The sequence below is a fragment of the Eutrema salsugineum genome, unplaced genomic scaffold (genome assembly GCF_000478725.1).
Source record: "Eutrema salsugineum unplaced genomic scaffold, Eutsalg1_0 scaffold_8, whole genome shotgun sequence".
NCBI classification, from domain to species: domain Eukaryota; kingdom Viridiplantae; phylum Streptophyta; class Magnoliopsida; order Brassicales; family Brassicaceae; genus Eutrema; species Eutrema salsugineum.
Genome location: NW_006256414.1, coordinates 4,212,871 through 4,229,784, shown reverse-complemented (window position 1 = coordinate 4,229,784; position 16,914 = coordinate 4,212,871). Strand labels below are relative to the sequence as shown.

Sequence of the window (16,914 nt, the reverse complement as noted above, 5' to 3'; positions counted from 1 at the left end):
TTTGTATGAGATAGAATTATCGGTTCTATTTAGTTGTTTTCATAACTTATAATAGATAACTGAAATAAAAACTAAGAAAAAAGATCATATGAGAAAAATAGAAATCTATAAGATTAAATTTAATTTAAAGGAGTTTTTTTTCTAATTGTTGTAACGCCCCGACCCCTATCGTTCCCACACCCTCTGTCAACCCATGGATGGGGAAGATTATATAAGATTATATTAAATTAAAAGATTATATCGACCCCCGACCCCGACCACTATTCAAAAAATGATACACGTCATTTGATAATTATAAACATGAGCTGGATCTACCTGATCCATGATTTTGATGTATGAAGATGGGCTACCGAAGTAAATTTGTGCTTAGTTCTATGATTTTTTTAGTGTTTCAAATTTTAGAGATAAATTTATATTTTTACATAAAAGTATCACTAAGTAAAAGAACTAAGCTTAAATTTACTTCAGTAACCCATCTTCATACATCGTAATCATAGATCAGGACGACCCAAACTCATGTTTATAATTATCATATAAGAGCATCTCCATCCCTCATACTTACAACAGGTTGTTAAACATTGTTTAATATTAAATTTGACATCTTCAAAAAATTAAAAATCCTTCTATTTTTATTAGTCCATCCCTCATACTCTTTAGAAGTGATTAAAATGTTAAAATTTTCTCACCAAACAGCTGGGCTTTTTTCTCTAACGGGTCTTTCCCGATTTTCAGCCCAAAATCATTAAAATACAGAGCTAATGAAAATAGGACATGTTGTTATATACTCTCTGTTAAGAGGTTGTTATATAAATAATTTTAGCACACGGGTTGTAAGCTTTTCAAAGTTTTTTTTTATTAGCTAAAAATCATAACAACCCCTCTATATCTCCCCGAATGAGATGGTCTAACATGTATCATTTTTTGAATAGTATATAATGTATATATTCAGCATATTTGATATGAAAAGCTTATTATTTGGAATATCAAAAAACCTATGTTATCAACTTAAAATACCGGATTGCGAGTAAAAATTTTTTTATCAGCTATTCATTCAAAGACGTATAAAAATAGTCATCATCGGCTTGTATAGACAGCTACCTTGCAATTATCTTACAATGTTAGACCAAATTTGAGGCCAAATTCTAGATCCGCCTGTATTGGTATCATACAGTCGTGACATAGAATTCTCCCATCTCATATATGTATTCATACCCCACATCACTTATTTTTGAAAGATATTTCTCACCAAATACATAATATACTTCTGAAAAAAAAATTAAAGTTGAAGTTTGTGTGTCCAATATCGAACTAGATTTTGCTAAAACGTTTTGCATACCCTATAATTTCTCCTTTTTTTTTGAATAAATACCTAGAATTTCTCTATCAAAAAGTAATGAAATAAGTATTTTTGTTGCTCGTTTTTTAATCATGAACGGACTCTATCATATCAATCAGCCAGTAGTGACAACCACCCTGATCTAACATATAAACCATATAATATGTATGAACTAGATCTGCACATATATATGTATTAATATATAAAAGTTTGATTACATGATAGCCTTGCTTACACGTACTTAAACACAATTATAAAAACTCATTTGAACAAATATATATATGGATAATACGTTCAAACAACTGTCATGAACGATAAAAAGACAATTTTTCATTATAATTCTATTGCTAACATTTGTGAATCATAATTGAATATGTGGATAACGAAACTGAATTAAAAGAAACACCAAGTTAAGTGTTTTGATTAGGTTAATTAATTCAATACATGTTTATTATTGTCAAGATACAGTTTTTCAATAGAGGGTATTTTAGAGGAATTAAATGTCTTTCACATGTTTTCTCACAAGATTTCTATATAGTTTTGTTATAAGAAAAAATCGAGTGGAACTAAATCGGTTTTATGGAATTAGATACTCAATATAGCAATATAGGCCACAATTTGAGTCTAAATTAGTTATGGAGATCATACTCAAAGTTTGGATTTGATTAGTTAAGAAGAAAAACTATCATATATACATAGTACTATACAAAATTATATTCAAATAAAACTTAATTACTTATTTCGAATCATCAAATTGAATACATTGATTTTTTGTATTTTTTTTAGAAAATAAAATGCATATTAGTTCATTTGTTCATATAAAAAAAATTATTGAACGCTTCTTTTGAAATTTGGACACTTTGGCAATTACAATATCTGGGAAAGTAACTTTGCCAAATAATTCTAGGAAAGGTTACTTCGAATATAATTTTATTACTCTTAATTATAGGCTCTTATATTTTTTTACGTTGATTGATCTTTAAAAACATAAGTCAGGAGTTCCAATAACGGTCATTTTTATCATATTTTTTAGGACTATATTACATTTGGAAAACCACAAAATTGGTCGCTAATTGAGGTTCGGTTTTTAATTTTCAAATTTTGGAGTATGCGGGACACTTTCGGGAGCCAAGGATCTGCCATGGAGATCACAGCTTCGGTTCTCAAGCTTCTTCTACAAGTAAGTCACCGATCATCTTCACCACTTTCTGCACATTTGCCTGATCGATCTTTCTCCGTTCTCATCGATTTCGATTAGGCGTTTTTTCCCCTGAAATTTTTTCTGTTCTGGGATTTCGAATTTCTGTAGTTGAGCTCCTCAGCTTTTCAAAGATGCCGTTTATCAGAAGATCTCTGTAGATTATCTATTCTTCTTGACCAATCTACAGACAGGAATCCTCCGATTACGTCTATTTTGAGTAATATCACTCTATTTGCTCTAAATTTTTTGTTCCGATTCTGTTTAGCTCTCGACGGAAATTGAATCTGTCATCGCTAATTTGGTCTCGTATCTCTGCGTACAGTTGCGGATACGGGTATTGGATGCAATTTGGAGGAATTTCAGGATCTCAGGTGCCCCAGAGAATTCAGTGGAGCCAAGATTTGGGGTATACGATTAGAGAAGTTCGAGCTGAATTTTTTCATTTCCCTCTTCTCTCTATCAAAAGCGATTCTGAATCTGAATTTGGGGTAATGTGATGCAGATGGGTTACTCTCCGTCAAGACGACTTGTAAGTTTCGTCTCTCTGAATGATACGTTTTTGCTATGATTCGAAAAGCTCGATTTCAGTTTCAGATGCATTCTCCTGGATTTGACTCATGTTTAGTGGAGAAACATCTCTTGATTTTCCCTTTCTGGGTTTGTATGATTGATTGTTATGTGTTTAAATATGAGATTAAGTTCTCTTAGTTTGAATCGATGAAGTGATAGTGAAATTTTGAGTCACCTAAAGGACCATTGTGGAACTTGTTATTATCGTTCTTATCTTATTCTCTCCTCCACTGTGCTGACGGAGTTGCAGGCATTACTGAGGATGAGGTATACTATTTCCATGTAAATCTTGACGAGAATATTTCAAACAAAAGACTGAAAAGACAACCTTCTCAAGCTAAGAATGGTGCAAAGTTTAGGTGTGCAAATCCCTCAATATATATCCTTTTTAAATGAATCTTAAGCCACTGTGACTGCCTTGACTTGTTTATATATGTTGTTTATGTTGTTTTCAGTGGGACGGAAGTATCCCTGAGTGTTTTTGGAAGTACGGACGTGCTCATGGCACCGATAATTGGCTTCTTTCAAAAGGTATTTCCTTCTTTTCCTCATCCTTGGTTTCTCTCTTAATTATTTATATTCAACTGAGTCAAAAGTAGGCTTATTGGTAGTTAGTGTTCTGAATATGCGATAATGTGACCATAGACACAATATTACAAAAACACTGCTAGCAACTTGTTGTAGAACAAAGAGTAGAAGAAGACAGATCCCATCTTTAAGGTGGGAAGAATGGTTCTGAATCCCAATGGCAGTTGGTCAGGTTAGGATGATAAACTCAGTTAAAGTTTGAAGCCTTGAAGGTCGCTCTTTAGCTGCCCAGTAGTTAACTTACTTCTTTAATTAGGTCAAGAAATGACTCTGAGTTATGATATACCGAAGTTCGCTTAGTGGTTAAATATATCGATCCTGAGCCTTTCCAGATTTGAATCTGGATGATCTATGATATATTTTCTTAATTGAACTTTCGGTTTCCTGGCGTTATCACCTTAGTGTAGTTAGTTTTATGTATTATCAAGATATAGTTCTCTCATGATTGCTTAAGCTATTTAGTAATGATATTTCTACTCTGTTATCTTGCAGATGCTTGTTCTTCAGATACCTGTAAGCTGAAGTTTCTCCCTTCGTGATTTGACATTTTTCTATAAATAATTTAGTAACAGAACCCGCAAAATATGGTAATAAAAAGCTGGTTCTTTTCTTCCTTTCCAGAATGTCACAATGGATCTGATGGTTAACCAAGGGGCTTCTCCTGCTACTCAAACTCAATACGTATTTGTAGTGAACTCTGACAAAACTTCTTGCTTCACTGCCTCCAATCTTGAACGGTTGAAGTCTGGTCTTGAGGACTATGTTTTAAGGCATGAGAACTGTTTAGATATGATGTGTGAACACTGCTTCTCTGATAGGTATATAATATGTAACACCACTCTTGTTTCTAAAACACTTACGACTTAAATTAGTCCTGCTTATACTGCTGGAAGAAATGTATGTTCATTCATTCCACGTTAAGTCTGACAAATCTGGTTATATTTTCAACACTTTCAGAGAGCATCTAAAAGTTGGAAGTGGAACAGCATGCACTGAAGAAAATCGTAAGAGAACTGGAGGGAAAATGGAAGTGGTGATTGTAATAAGTGACTTATTAGAGACAACTCGCCAATGCAGCAGATCATGTGACGGAAAAACAGAGGTCTGGTCAGTTATCAAATTAGATTCATTAGCCCATATTACATGTAAGGTCTATTTAGCTGATCTGCTGCAGTGATGGTTTTCCCCAGGTTTTATACTTTGAAAATTTCTCACCTTCCCCTATTCCACTAGTTGCCTTGATTGCATTGAAAAAGATAGACTGGAAAAGTTACGGTTTGATCCTGGCAAGTGTGAATGATCAGGATGGACATGTGTTTCTCGAATGGGAAAATTTCCCTTCACATGTTCAAATACAAATCGCTCTCCATTGGTATCACAATCAATATCCAACAAGACAGAAGACTCAGCTTGGTATAAATCTTGTAAAGAAGGGAATTAAAAATGCGTTGGATGATTTGAAGGCTAAACATGAAGGTTTTCTTCTAAGCTCACATGCTCGTAAGGTGGTCTCTCATTCGATCTTACTTTATTCTGTTTATTTTAATCTCTTAAAAAGGAAAAATTGAGCGTTTCTTTGACCAAGATTATTGATGCTATCTTCTTAGATTTGCAGCTATGTCCCTGACCTTGCAAGATCAATAGCAGGCCTCATATTCTCTTCTACTGACATTGACTTCCAAGGAGATTGCTTATCTGTTCTTGGCTTTCAGCCTCAAGAAGTTGAACGTGATGCTGTTGAAGACTATATCCAGAGAAAGATCGTTACTGTTATAGGAATGAATGAGAGGAAACCCCAGAAAGACCAAGAAGCTGCTCCTTTTCTGTTTTTCGAAGGCGAGTCTAAGACATCGTACTTTGAAGATGAGGAGATAGACGGTGAGTATTTCTCTACCTCCCTGGAATGAGACATCTTGCTTCTGATAACGGATACACTAGATAGTCAATATGTGAAACCTATTTGTTGTTTTTTAGATGTGAAACGATTTGCTTGGCTTAACCAATAGACCATTAATAGTAGTATATTTCTGTAACGCTTTCACATTGATATATGTTGTGGTTCGTACATAAATATAGCAATACAAATACATCGTTTCTTTAGTAGTTTTAACACCTTACACACTTTATCATATACTAATTGAAAAACTCTCGGGTCGAGAAAGGGGCAGCTAAGAGCTGTGATTCCAACTCACCAAGGTTTCTATTTCTGTTTATGCTATTTCAAACTATAATTATCACAAGAAAATAGATATAGAAACACTCCAAGTCTTGTGCAACTAGACTTTTCAAGCAGCAGAAGGAGCAGGAAAGTAGGTGAATTCCGGTTCAGGTACTGAAGCTAGGATGGTCGATTTGGTAACGGTTTCTTCCACATCTTCAGGGCTTTTCGGTTTGAAATCTAGGGATTCATCGTTATATACATCCCACCATTTATCAACTAACATCTTGATGTCTTCTCTGTCCATGTTAGCTTCTTCTCCTGTGTACCTCCATGGCTTGGATCCCTTATCAACAGAAAAACAGGAATCAAATTTCAGAAAACCAAGCTAAACCGGTTCGGGTTTGTAAGCAAAGAGAGAACTACTTACAGCTGCACAGTAGTGAACAACCTTGACTCTCTCCAGCTCCACGTTCTCAGGGTGACGCCAAAGCATAGCCAAAACCAGATTGTTAACCAGAGGGATCGGTTTGTACACTTTCTCAAAGAACATATTGAGAAAATCCTGCCAAAGTTGCAAATACCGATCAAATCACCATCAAAACCAGTTCTTGATTTTGATTTGGAGCAACTGTAAAACCGGATATAACGTATTGTGAACTATTGTAAGTTACTTACTTGTTCTGCAAACGGTGAAGGCGGTGTGATCTCCAGAGTCTGAAGTAGGCTCTCATAAGTCAAAGGGCTTGGCTCGAACACAAACATACCGGCGTTGAAATACAGAGGAGGAGGAGACTCCATATTTTCCGGCCACGTGACTTTCTCTGGGCACTGTTGACAATACCCAATCGAATACTGCGGCGAGTGGCTCCACGTTTTCTCACAGAAACAATCCATCACCGCATAAAAATACCCATCAGGCATATCGAAAAGGTTATCGATATTTTCAAAGACTTGAATATCTGCATCCAGGTATATCATCTTGCTGTACTCCTCAAACTACAAAGAAGTTTTCAAAGGTAAGAAGAAAAAAAAAAACACAAAGAGCTTTTATTAACTATAACATATCTTAAGCTTTGTGAAGAATCTAAGAGACTCACGTTCCAGATACGTAGCTTTGAGTAGTTGAGAACGTAATAAGCCATAGCGAACTCAACTTGGTTGTCTGGAGGATAAACAGGCTCGATCTCGCGCAATACACAGCCTTGAGACCTCAAGATGTCTCTATGTTCCTCAGGCACATCAGGTAACATGGCAACAACAAGAGGGTAAGCACTTTTCACCTTACGCAAACCCTTTGCTAGTCCCACCACTCCCTTCACGTAGTCTCCGTTACCTGCCAAAAACGTTACATAGGCTCTCCTTGAAGGTGCTTGATGCGCCTTCTCGGATACATAGATCGGGTTTACGGAAATCTCTGGGGCCATTTGAGAGAAGAAAAAGTATTGGGGTGGGTTTTTGGAGAGATTTGAAAAGTTTTTGTGAGTGTTTGAGAAGTAAAAGAAAACAGAAGCTTGGTTTGTAAAAGATATGCCAACTTTGAACTTAGTTACTTAGTCTTTGGCTTGTGAGTAGTAGTTTCTATAAGGCTACCACAACGTCTGGTTAAATAGGCGTAGCACGAAGGGTAAATCCGGAACAAATCAATGATGAAATAGTTACTTCTTCTTCAAAAAATTTCTACATATGAATTGCATTTTAATAATCCTCTTTACAGAGACTGAAATTACTTTTTATAAACCTTTTGGTCCTTTTCTAATATATATATTGTTTGCTGGTGGACGTGAAAATTAATAAATAAAATAAAATATGAAAATGAACCTTTCTTGGATTACTTGTTTATAGTGTGGTGATGTAACTAGGGAAATGAAAGGTTAATATAGTTTAGGACAAACTCAAAAGAAAATTTTTAAATTAATACGAAGCAGTTGAATTAAATATCAAAATAATACTATGACAATCAATTTTGTAAATCCAAAAAAAAAAAAATTAACGAACAGGCAGATTCAAATGGGAGGTAATAATATAATAAGGTTGGAAGAAGACCATGAATTCCTCGTGGAAGGTCGTTAAAGAGTCCAAGGTAGGGGCATGTGTGTGTCATAGGGAGTACCATTTGTTTTTATTTGGGGGTCAATAAGAGTATGTTTTAGGGTTAATTAAGTGAATAATTAAAATTTAATAAAATAACTATAGATATTAGATATTTAAGTAAGTAATAATGTTTATGTTTTTTGGACGAAAATACTCTTCTAGATAAGAATAGCAAGTTGTTAATTGGAGAGAAACCGCATGCATTGCTTACTACCATGAAACACTCTAATCACTAACATAACATTGACATATTATTTAAGTTTTGAAAAGTTAAATTCCCTCCAATTTATTATGTGGACGAAAATGAATGATTAGATTAGTAATATAATTTATAGTATTTTATATGACATGAAATATAGTTAATAGTTTGTCTAAAGTTTATTTTATCATATATTATATATACTAATATAAAATTAATAGAATAATTTGTAGTATTCTATATGTCATAAACTATAGTCTATCTAATATAATTTATATTTATATAAGTGTTACTAAAATAAATACTTAAGTTGAGTGTAAAGTTTTACATGCGTCCAAATAAATTAACCACTAAAAAATTACAAAATAGAAAGTTTAAAGAATTGTAAACCGACTATTCTACTGTGATGATTGAAGGAGAGTAAACAGTTTGCATGTTTCAATTATGTAGTTCTTTGCTGAAGCTTGAAGATGGGCAATTGTTACAAGTTTGCATACTTTCATTCCATGTTGGCAATGATGTTTCATTAGTATTAGGAACGCAACTGTTATAAAGGAAGAAAATATGAATATATTGGAAAATTATAGGAATCATATGCTTATCGAATTGTTCAAACATAAATGGGAGGTTGAGACACGATAGAGGCATGATAGTCAGTAGAACTCCTGGACCTACACCTGTAATTGAAGTATCCATTTATCCTTTTCCAACCTATAGGTTCAGAACTCGTCATGAACATTCTTTCCGACAAGCTTAAATCTGTCATCACAACACCCTGTAACAAAACAAGAAAAATACATAGATTAAATAAACTTTCTATGTACAATAACAATATACAGTCAAACTATGTACAAACGTTCTATACACATATTGTCAATCTATAGAAAATCCTACCAATAAAAGACCGATTCACATACAGATCTATGTATACCTAGAAAACACAGACAGATCTATGTCTGATTCACATATAGTACTTCTATGTATACGAGCGATTCATATTTAGTCAATATATTTAATAAAAACCCTAAAATAGAACTCTTACTTCACTCTTCAATCTTCACCGGCTCTTCAATTAATTTGATATCTTCTCACTTCTAAATTTAAAATCTGTCACTTGCTCTCTTTCTAGAAAAGTAATTGAACGAGAAAGTGTTATTCTCGGATTTAAATGTTCTTTCTCTTTTTTTTTTCTTGTTTCTTAATAACTGATTTATGTGGATGGGTTAAATCCAACTTTTATAATTTACTCTTACAGATTCCAAATAAATACTTTCAATTCCTGCGAGTGGAGATGTTCAAGGGTATTGTTGTATATATTGTATATTATACAGAAAATATAGTAGCCATCTTTCTTATATGGTTATTCTCTTAATTTTTTTTTTTTGGTCAACCGGTTATTCTCTTAATTATTCAATGCAATTTTCCCATATTTTAAACGTTAAAACTGTTAATTACCTCTACATTTTTTTAAAAAAAAATTGAGATAATACATGTTTTTATCATATTAATCTTCGAAAATAAATATAACATTTGAGTAATCTACACACTAGATTTTTTAATAAATCAATAACATGACACATCTGTTAAAAAAAAAATCAATAACATGACACACTTCAACTGTTATAACTTGATTTATGATGTTCATATAACTTGTTTTTGATCAACCAGATTTTTAAATAGGTTTTACACAATTGATTTTGTGCTGAAATATAATTTATATAAATATGACAATAATATGTATCGTCAAATGGATTTTGACGTCTTATTTTTTCTTAAGATAGTCAAATTATAGTATAAGTGTGACTGCTACTCTGCACTTTAAAAAAAAAAGTATTTAGCTACTATTATTAAGAATATATGATGCACAAGAAAATATGAGTAGTGCCATTACTTAATTGAATGGTAATTTTGATTATGTACAAAAAAATTGAAAAACAAGAAAGTTTTAGCAGGCAAAGAAACAAAAGCAAAAATAAATAATATAGCATATGGTAACTACAATATCTTTTCAAGTTAGGGTCTATTCATTATCCATCCAAATGAAGCAATCAAATGATGTTTGTTCAGTGTATAAAATCATGATCATTCGGATGAATCAACCAAATAGATTATTTAAAGCTATGACAAAATTCCTGAAATCAGTTGGTTGATCCGAATTGGACCAGCTGAATGAACCTGCTTCAGTTGAAACTTGATAATGACTAAAATACTTTTGACGAAATAAAAATTTACAATAAAAAATATAAATCTATTTCGAGAACTCTTCTCCGTTTTCTCTCTTTTGGGACTCCTCTCTTCTCCAACTCATTCATCACTCCGCCATCTTTTCATCTGCAATTTGAGTGTTTTTTATCACTCCGCCGACTCAGTCAGTCTCTGGTGTCACAATCACACTCTCTGGTGCTTTTCATCCGCATTTGAGTTATCAGTTTGCTTTTCCTCCTTTGATTTGAACTTACACTCTGCATTTGTTGGCGAAGAGAACTCAGGATTGCCTGAAATTGGATCCTAATAATATTTTTTCATCAAGCTGATATTGGTACGTATCTGAGCTTGCTTTGCATTGGTCTAAGAACTTGTGATTGTTGTCAGGTCTAAAAAACTTTGTTTTATACCTTTATAAACATAATATGATATTTTTTTTTCCAATTTGATATTGTATTCTGTACGATGAAATTATAAATCAAGAAGAAAAGATTGTAGTTTGCCTCACCAGTGAGAAAATATTTGTTTTGAATGTTCTTATTAGGTATGAACTAATCACTAAATCAATTATATTTTTTAATTAATTATTATGAAATTTTTTATAAACAAAAAAAAATATTTTCATAAAAAGGAAAATTATAAATGTTTAAAAAATAATAATCTAAAAGTTATGTAGTTGTAAAATATTATTTATATTAATAAATAATATCAATATAGTTAATATTAGACTAAGAATATAATTGGATGAAAACATGAGTATTTTAGTTATTTTTTATTAAAAGCATTTATGTAAATTCAGATTGAAATGATTTTTTTTCTGGGCAGCATCAGATTTGAAATGATCAAAAAAAAAAATTTAACAAACAAAAATTCATTCAGATGGATCAGCTAATTGAATCAGTTGAATGAATGATAGAATTTTATTAATATAAACTAATATTATTTGGATGGATCAACCAAATGAATCATCTAGATGAATCATCTGACTACAAATATCAAAACAAACGATCTCAAAAAATTTCAAATAGTTGAATTTAATGTATTATAAAAGTAAATAAAATGATGTGATTCTATAAGTAAAACTGTGTAATAGAATAATTTGATTTTGTTTGATTTGATCAAATCAAATTATTTGTTATGAGATCATATGTAACACTGTAACAGTAATTTGTAAACATAAATATCGTAGTCCATTAATAGATAGAGGCTAGATTATATAGTAAAAGTCACAGACTCACAAACAAACAAACAAAAGCGTTGGTATCCATACGAGTCTCTGTCTTTTTATTTAACAAATGAAAACAATGTGCCAAAAATTCCACAATTATAATGCAATTTACATAAATGCTTTTTTCCCAATGGTAGCTCTACTATTTCCTGGGGTCGGTTGGCTCTACTATTTTAATTTTATAACTGTAAACGTATGGACGTCTGCCACGTAGCTCTTTTAGATCTGGTAAGGTAAGAGAAAATATTAAAAGAAGAAGTCAGATCTTTTTATATAGTAGTAAACTCTAACTTTTATATAGCCGACAACAAGGTATTATACTACTCTAAATCAAAATGCTTTGGCTTAAAGAGTTAAATCACACAACCAAGTTGTAGTGGGGGTATTCTAGTTAAAGAGTGGGGAAAATTCCATATAAAATCTTCAACATAATTTTAATGAGCTTTTTAAATTTTCAATTTTTCATGTGCTTAGAAAAAGATTTTAAATATTTTTTTATCTATTTTAAATCCTCAATTGTTATCCGTGTGATGATTTTGTTTCAATTTGATTTGAGAATTTTACTTCAATTTTGTCAGAATTTAGTTTATATCGAATTTTATGTTAACTATTGTTTAACCACGACGAGTTATTGTAATTAGTTTGTTAACGGGATTCGAACGACGTTTTCATTTTTGTTTAGTGATGTTTTGTATATGATATAAACTAACTATACGGATAACAATTAAAGATTTTAAATTGATATAAAAAATATTTGAGGTTTTTTTTTTGGACACACGAAAAGTTGAAGATTTAAAAAGATCACTGAAATTAAGTTGAAGATTTTATATAGAATTTATTTAAATGGTAGAAAATGAAACAAGGTTATAACATTTTTAAAGAAAAAAATGTGAGTTAACAGAAACATACACTTAAGCTAGATTAACACAAGCGAAATGGAGAAAGAGAAGAGCAAATAATAGTCCACTAGAAATCATTAGTTGATGTATCCACCACCATGATTTCCGCGATCATCAACAATAATACATAAATCTCTAATTTGGCTTAATTGACTCCATGGAATCTCTGAGCAGATGCATTTTCCACATCTTGCAACAATTCTGTTTCAAGAGGCACCTCTATTGTTTCTAATAATGTAAACTGGTTATTACCATGAATTTCCACTGCCATTTCTGTAATATCTTCATTCAAATTTTAATCTAATAAAAGCAAAGAAGAGTCCAAGTCTAAAGGTACATGTAAGATTTCTTGTTTTTGTAATGAGTGACAGAATTAAGACCTTATGACAGTTGATTATACAACGATTTTGTTGCATTATCTTTAGTTGGTGATTCTAACCGTTTGTTACGTTTGTATATCGTTACTACTTGTGACAGAGTGATCACTATATAAAATCCATTGCAATTGTGATGTTTTTGTTACCAAAAAATTTGTGATGATTGTATTGTAATTATTCTCAAATTGTCACAAATATATCACAATGTTTATTTTGTTATGAAATAATTTTTATTATGACAAAATTTTTGTAATAATATGACAATTTTTCTTGTAGTGGATATTAGCAAAATCTTCATCTATAAGAAATGTGTTGTATTAGAGACACATCCTTTATAGATCTGGTTTTTGTGGTATTATAATATAATTAGGAGTATTTTCTATAACGGTAGTAGATTTCTTGCAGGATTATGTGGTTGTTGGAACAGCTAGATAAGTGATTGTATAGTTGGAGTAGCAACCTCAGTATTAAGAAGAATTGGTGGAAATGTCAATGGCCATATCTAATGCAAAAACAATGGAGATAGTAGAAGCTTAAACAACTGTAGCAACATAGGCATTCAATTCTAAGAGCTAGTACGTAAACTACTTAGCTCTGCATATGAAACAAGAGAAGCAATGCTTAATTCAGCTGGTAACGCCCGCATCGTTGTGGTCCAGTGGTAGGGAAGGGTTGTGTGGGGTGTTACACCACTTCACCCAGGTTCCATCCTCCCTGGAAACAAAAACATAAATATGTGGAAAGTCTGGGTTTGGACCAAAAGGCCCAAGCAGTTTGCCTGGTAGTCCAGTAACAGGCGATCTGGCTACCCCCTGACATTAGTCGGAAGACATTTCAAACTCGGGACAGGTAGTGTGGTGGCCCATTTGGATCTCATGGATTTCATGGCCCGTTGACTTTGAGTTTGCTCGAAACTCATGGTGTCCGTTGAACCGTTAAACCAGGAAGAAGTCTACACTATATCACTTTGGTGCGTTCCTACCGGGGCCAACCGGATCAGCCGATAGGGTTTATCAAAAAAAATTCAGCTGGTAACTCACCGTTTGAGTTCGAGACTGGTGCATGCAACACTAATATATTTTTCTAGTGTTATAATTTCTATCGAAGTTCGAAAGTGAGGAAAACTAGAAAGCACGAAGCGTTAGGACATAGTTGCCCGCACCTAACACACTGTATATAGAGGTAACCAAGAGTACATTACAGCAACATTCCGTCGACACAACACTTACACAAATGCTTTCATCACAATCAGCCTGTTTCCATGCTATGTTTAACAAACTTTTACGTTTATTTTGTTTTTGGTTGCTTTATTATTTTTGTTTTTCTTAAATTATTATAAGTATTATTTCACACATTATAAAAACAAATTAATTTTTTATTATACTCCATGTTAATATAGTACATAATTTTGTTTCTCTTATTAATACATTATTACAAAAATAAAGTTCAAACTGAATTTTTGTCTTAAATATTACACTAAAAATAAATAAAAACACTTAATTTGAAATCCTGAACAACCTATAAAATGAAATTGAGGGAGTATTGTTTATCTAACCACAATTCAATTAATAAAATATTATGCAGAATATAAATGAAAAATAAAAAGTTAATCAATTTTAAATCAAAAGTTGAAACGTCACTCATATAATTTAGGATAAAACATTAATAAATATCAATTATTAAACTGGATGGAGTATTCAGAATAACTCTTTACACAAAACACCAAATATTTCATAGTTCCAACACGAAAAACATTATTTTTTGTTTTTTTAACACGAAAAACATTGATAAAAATATAATTTGTTTTCCTACGTAAAAAAAGCTTCGAAGGCTCCTATGCTGACCACATCAGCACACGTATCCGTTAAAAATTAGTGCCTAATTTGGGTCATGATGATCTTGATATGTTCGGGGATTTTAAATGGAAAAATTATTTAATATATATGGTGAAATATTGGAACTTTGTTTTTACCAATCGACATCCTTTAATTTAAAATATTAGACCCTACATCTCGGCACCACATCTTCCACGCGTTTTGGGTCTATTTAGTAAGCTACTTATTATTTTATTAGTATGTCAAAAAAAATCTATATATTATTTTATTTGTTTGAAAAATATATACGTCGCTTCAAATATGTCGGACGTTATGGAGGTAGTTATTTTCACGGAACAGACGTAACCAAACCAAAATTATAGAAGGAAGTTATGGCTAATTATGGCATTTGTTTTCCCTCCGGCTCCCCCATTTATTCTGGCTGTTTTTACTTCTCTTTCTTTAATGGTTTGATGGTTCGTGTCTGTTTCTCTGTAAACTCTATTTATTTCATGAAGGCCCTTTAACAACAACAAAAAAAAGAAGGAAGTTATGGTTAATGGTTAACAGTTTTTAACCGTGTTGCATCATGCACAAAGTTTTCTACCCTAATTTTCTAGAAGATAAATATGTGTTCACTAATAGAAACGAGATCGAGAGCATGCATGCATACCTAAGATAAACTCATAAATGAACAATCCAACTCTATTAACTAACTACTTAGACTTTTCCTTTTTAGTTAATCAGCATATTATCTTCTCATAACCTTTTTAAACCACGGCGACAGACTTTTTTTTTTTTATGTTTTTTTCGGGTTAGCTCTAACATTACACGTGAAATACTGAAACCTTATAACCCAACCTTATGAACTAATTGTTAGTCCGCAAAAATCCGATTGAAATCACGAATAGAAAATAACAATATTATAAACGATATGTTAAGGTAAAACGATATGTTAAGGTAAAAGATTAAAACGAGATTTAGAAAACCGATTGAAAACAGACGAAAACACGGAGTCGAGATATGATCTCTTTCCTTAACTCAATAAATCGCCGGTAATGTATGACCGTATGGTGCGATTTTTGAATCTCAGGATACAACCGTGATGAGACTATTACGCAACACCCGTAATAGAATCTGCGAACTGAAATAATACTACGCTATAGCTCTCGAGACACTTACGATGTTAAGACGAGAGAGATTTGCTGGAAAGAATTATTTGCTATGTGTTTAGTGTATTCGAAAATTCGATCATTTAGAATGAGAGAAGAGGGTGTCTATTTATACTGGAAGATTCAGCTTGATCCGCAAGGAATAAGCTTTGGCAAAAAGGAATATTCACGAGATATTCTCCTTTTTCCGCAAGTAAAAGGATTCAAAAATCTTCCGTTATTATCTGGACGCAATCTTTTATTTCCTAAGATTTACTTTCAATATGCAAAAATTATTTCGCAGGAACTAAGAAGCCCACGACCCATACCCAGCTATATAGAGCCCAAGAGCCCTAAGAGTCAACTAAAAAATACAACGAGTAACGAGCAACGAACACGAGCCCGGCACCGGTGACGGCGACGGCGCGCGTAGGTGTTTTTGCATAAAGCCCTTTTACTTCCACAATGCTGTTGATCCTTATTGTGAGAAGGCCATATATATACAAGAAATTTTTCTCCTTGGTGAGCAATGTGGGACAAATACACTTCCACTAAACTTCCACTTTTAGTTATAGCCAATAGGAACATTTCATTTCCATAGGCTCAAACCCAAATCTCAAATGAATTTATAAGACTCATTTGCTTATTAAACTTTATTTTTTATTCACACACAAACTCAATATTACAAGTCCAAATGCTTATTAATATTGAGTTCCAACACTATTTACACGTTTAAGTCAAAAGTGTTTATTGTCCAACGAACATTTGGGAATTGTAGTGGATATGGATTAAAGAGAAGGTTATGTGATGATAAAATATTGATTATTGCTTCTTCAAACTTTCTTACTTGCTTCATCAATTAAACAAATTTGTCACATGACATTTGGTTGCACTTGCACAAGCGACTTACGCTTACTAGTTACTATATATTGAAAACAAAAAAAATCTGCCATGCAATCCAACCAAAACTTTCACTGATTAGTTAATTCACACGTACACCGGTAAAGATAATTTAGAAGAATGGTTCTAACCAATTCCCAACGAATTTTATTAAAAATTCTGCTATTATTTTGTTTTTGTCAGAAAACGACTTT

At 32.4% G+C, this 16,914-nt stretch overlaps 2 protein-coding genes across 2 annotated transcripts; one reads left to right on the top strand and one right to left on the bottom strand.

The window, feature by feature from the left end:
* Nucleotides 1-2,426: 2,426 nt before the first annotated feature.
* On the top strand, nt 2,427-5,708 carry LOC18009562 (type 2 DNA topoisomerase 6 subunit B-like). The gene is made up of 11 exons (XM_024148506.1): nt 2,427-2,516; nt 2,646-2,754; nt 2,860-2,943; nt 3,040-3,066; nt 3,358-3,466; nt 3,563-3,638; nt 4,188-4,208; nt 4,317-4,513; nt 4,653-4,797; nt 4,886-5,200; nt 5,303-5,708. Exons 1-11 carry the CDS (start codon nt 2,445-2,447, stop codon nt 5,600-5,602), a joined length of 1,455 nt encoding a protein of 484 aa, XP_024004274.1. The 5' UTR covers nt 2,427-2,444; the 3' UTR covers nt 5,603-5,708.
* Nucleotides 5,709-5,719: 11 nt separating this feature from the next.
* Nucleotides 5,720-7,423, bottom strand: LOC18009604 (galactinol synthase 4). Its single transcript, XM_006392101.2, has 4 exons — nt 6,954-7,423; nt 6,532-6,852; nt 6,284-6,418; nt 5,720-6,199 (listed from the first exon to the last, which is right to left on the bottom strand). The coding sequence occupies exons 1-4, from the start codon at nt 7,278-7,280 to the stop codon at nt 5,981-5,983; spliced, it is 1,002 nt and encodes a 333-aa protein (XP_006392163.1). The 5' UTR covers nt 7,281-7,423; the 3' UTR covers nt 5,720-5,980.
* Nucleotides 7,424-16,914: the final 9,491 nt, after the last annotated feature.

What these genes read in the sequence shown, in the direction of transcription:
- LOC18009562 (XM_024148506.1), top strand. Translation starts at nt 2,445, where the DNA reads ATGCGGGACACTTTCGGGAGCCAAGGATCTGCCATGGAGATCACAGCT. An exon ending in ACTCTCCGTCAAGACGACTT is followed by an intron (nt 3,067 to 3,357) that starts GTAAGTTTCGTC and finishes ACGGAGTTGCAG; the next exon opens with GCATTACTGAGGATGAGGTA. An exon ending in TGCTTGTTCTTCAGATACCT is followed by an intron (nt 4,209 to 4,316) that starts GTAAGCTGAAGT and finishes CTTCCTTTCCAG; the next exon opens with AATGTCACAATGGATCTGAT.
- LOC18009604 (XM_006392101.2), bottom strand. Translation starts at nt 7,280, where the DNA reads ATGGCCCCAGAGATTTCCGTAAACCCGATCTATGTATCCGAGAAGGCG. An exon ending in CAAAGCTACGTATCTGGAAC is followed by an intron (nt 6,853 to 6,953) that starts GTGAGTCTCTTA and finishes ACTTCTTTGTAG; the next exon opens with TTTGAGGAGTACAGCAAGAT. An exon ending in TTGTTCACTACTGTGCAGCT is followed by an intron (nt 6,200 to 6,283) that starts GTAAGTAGTTCT and finishes TCTGTTGATAAG; the next exon opens with GGATCCAAGCCATGGAGGTA.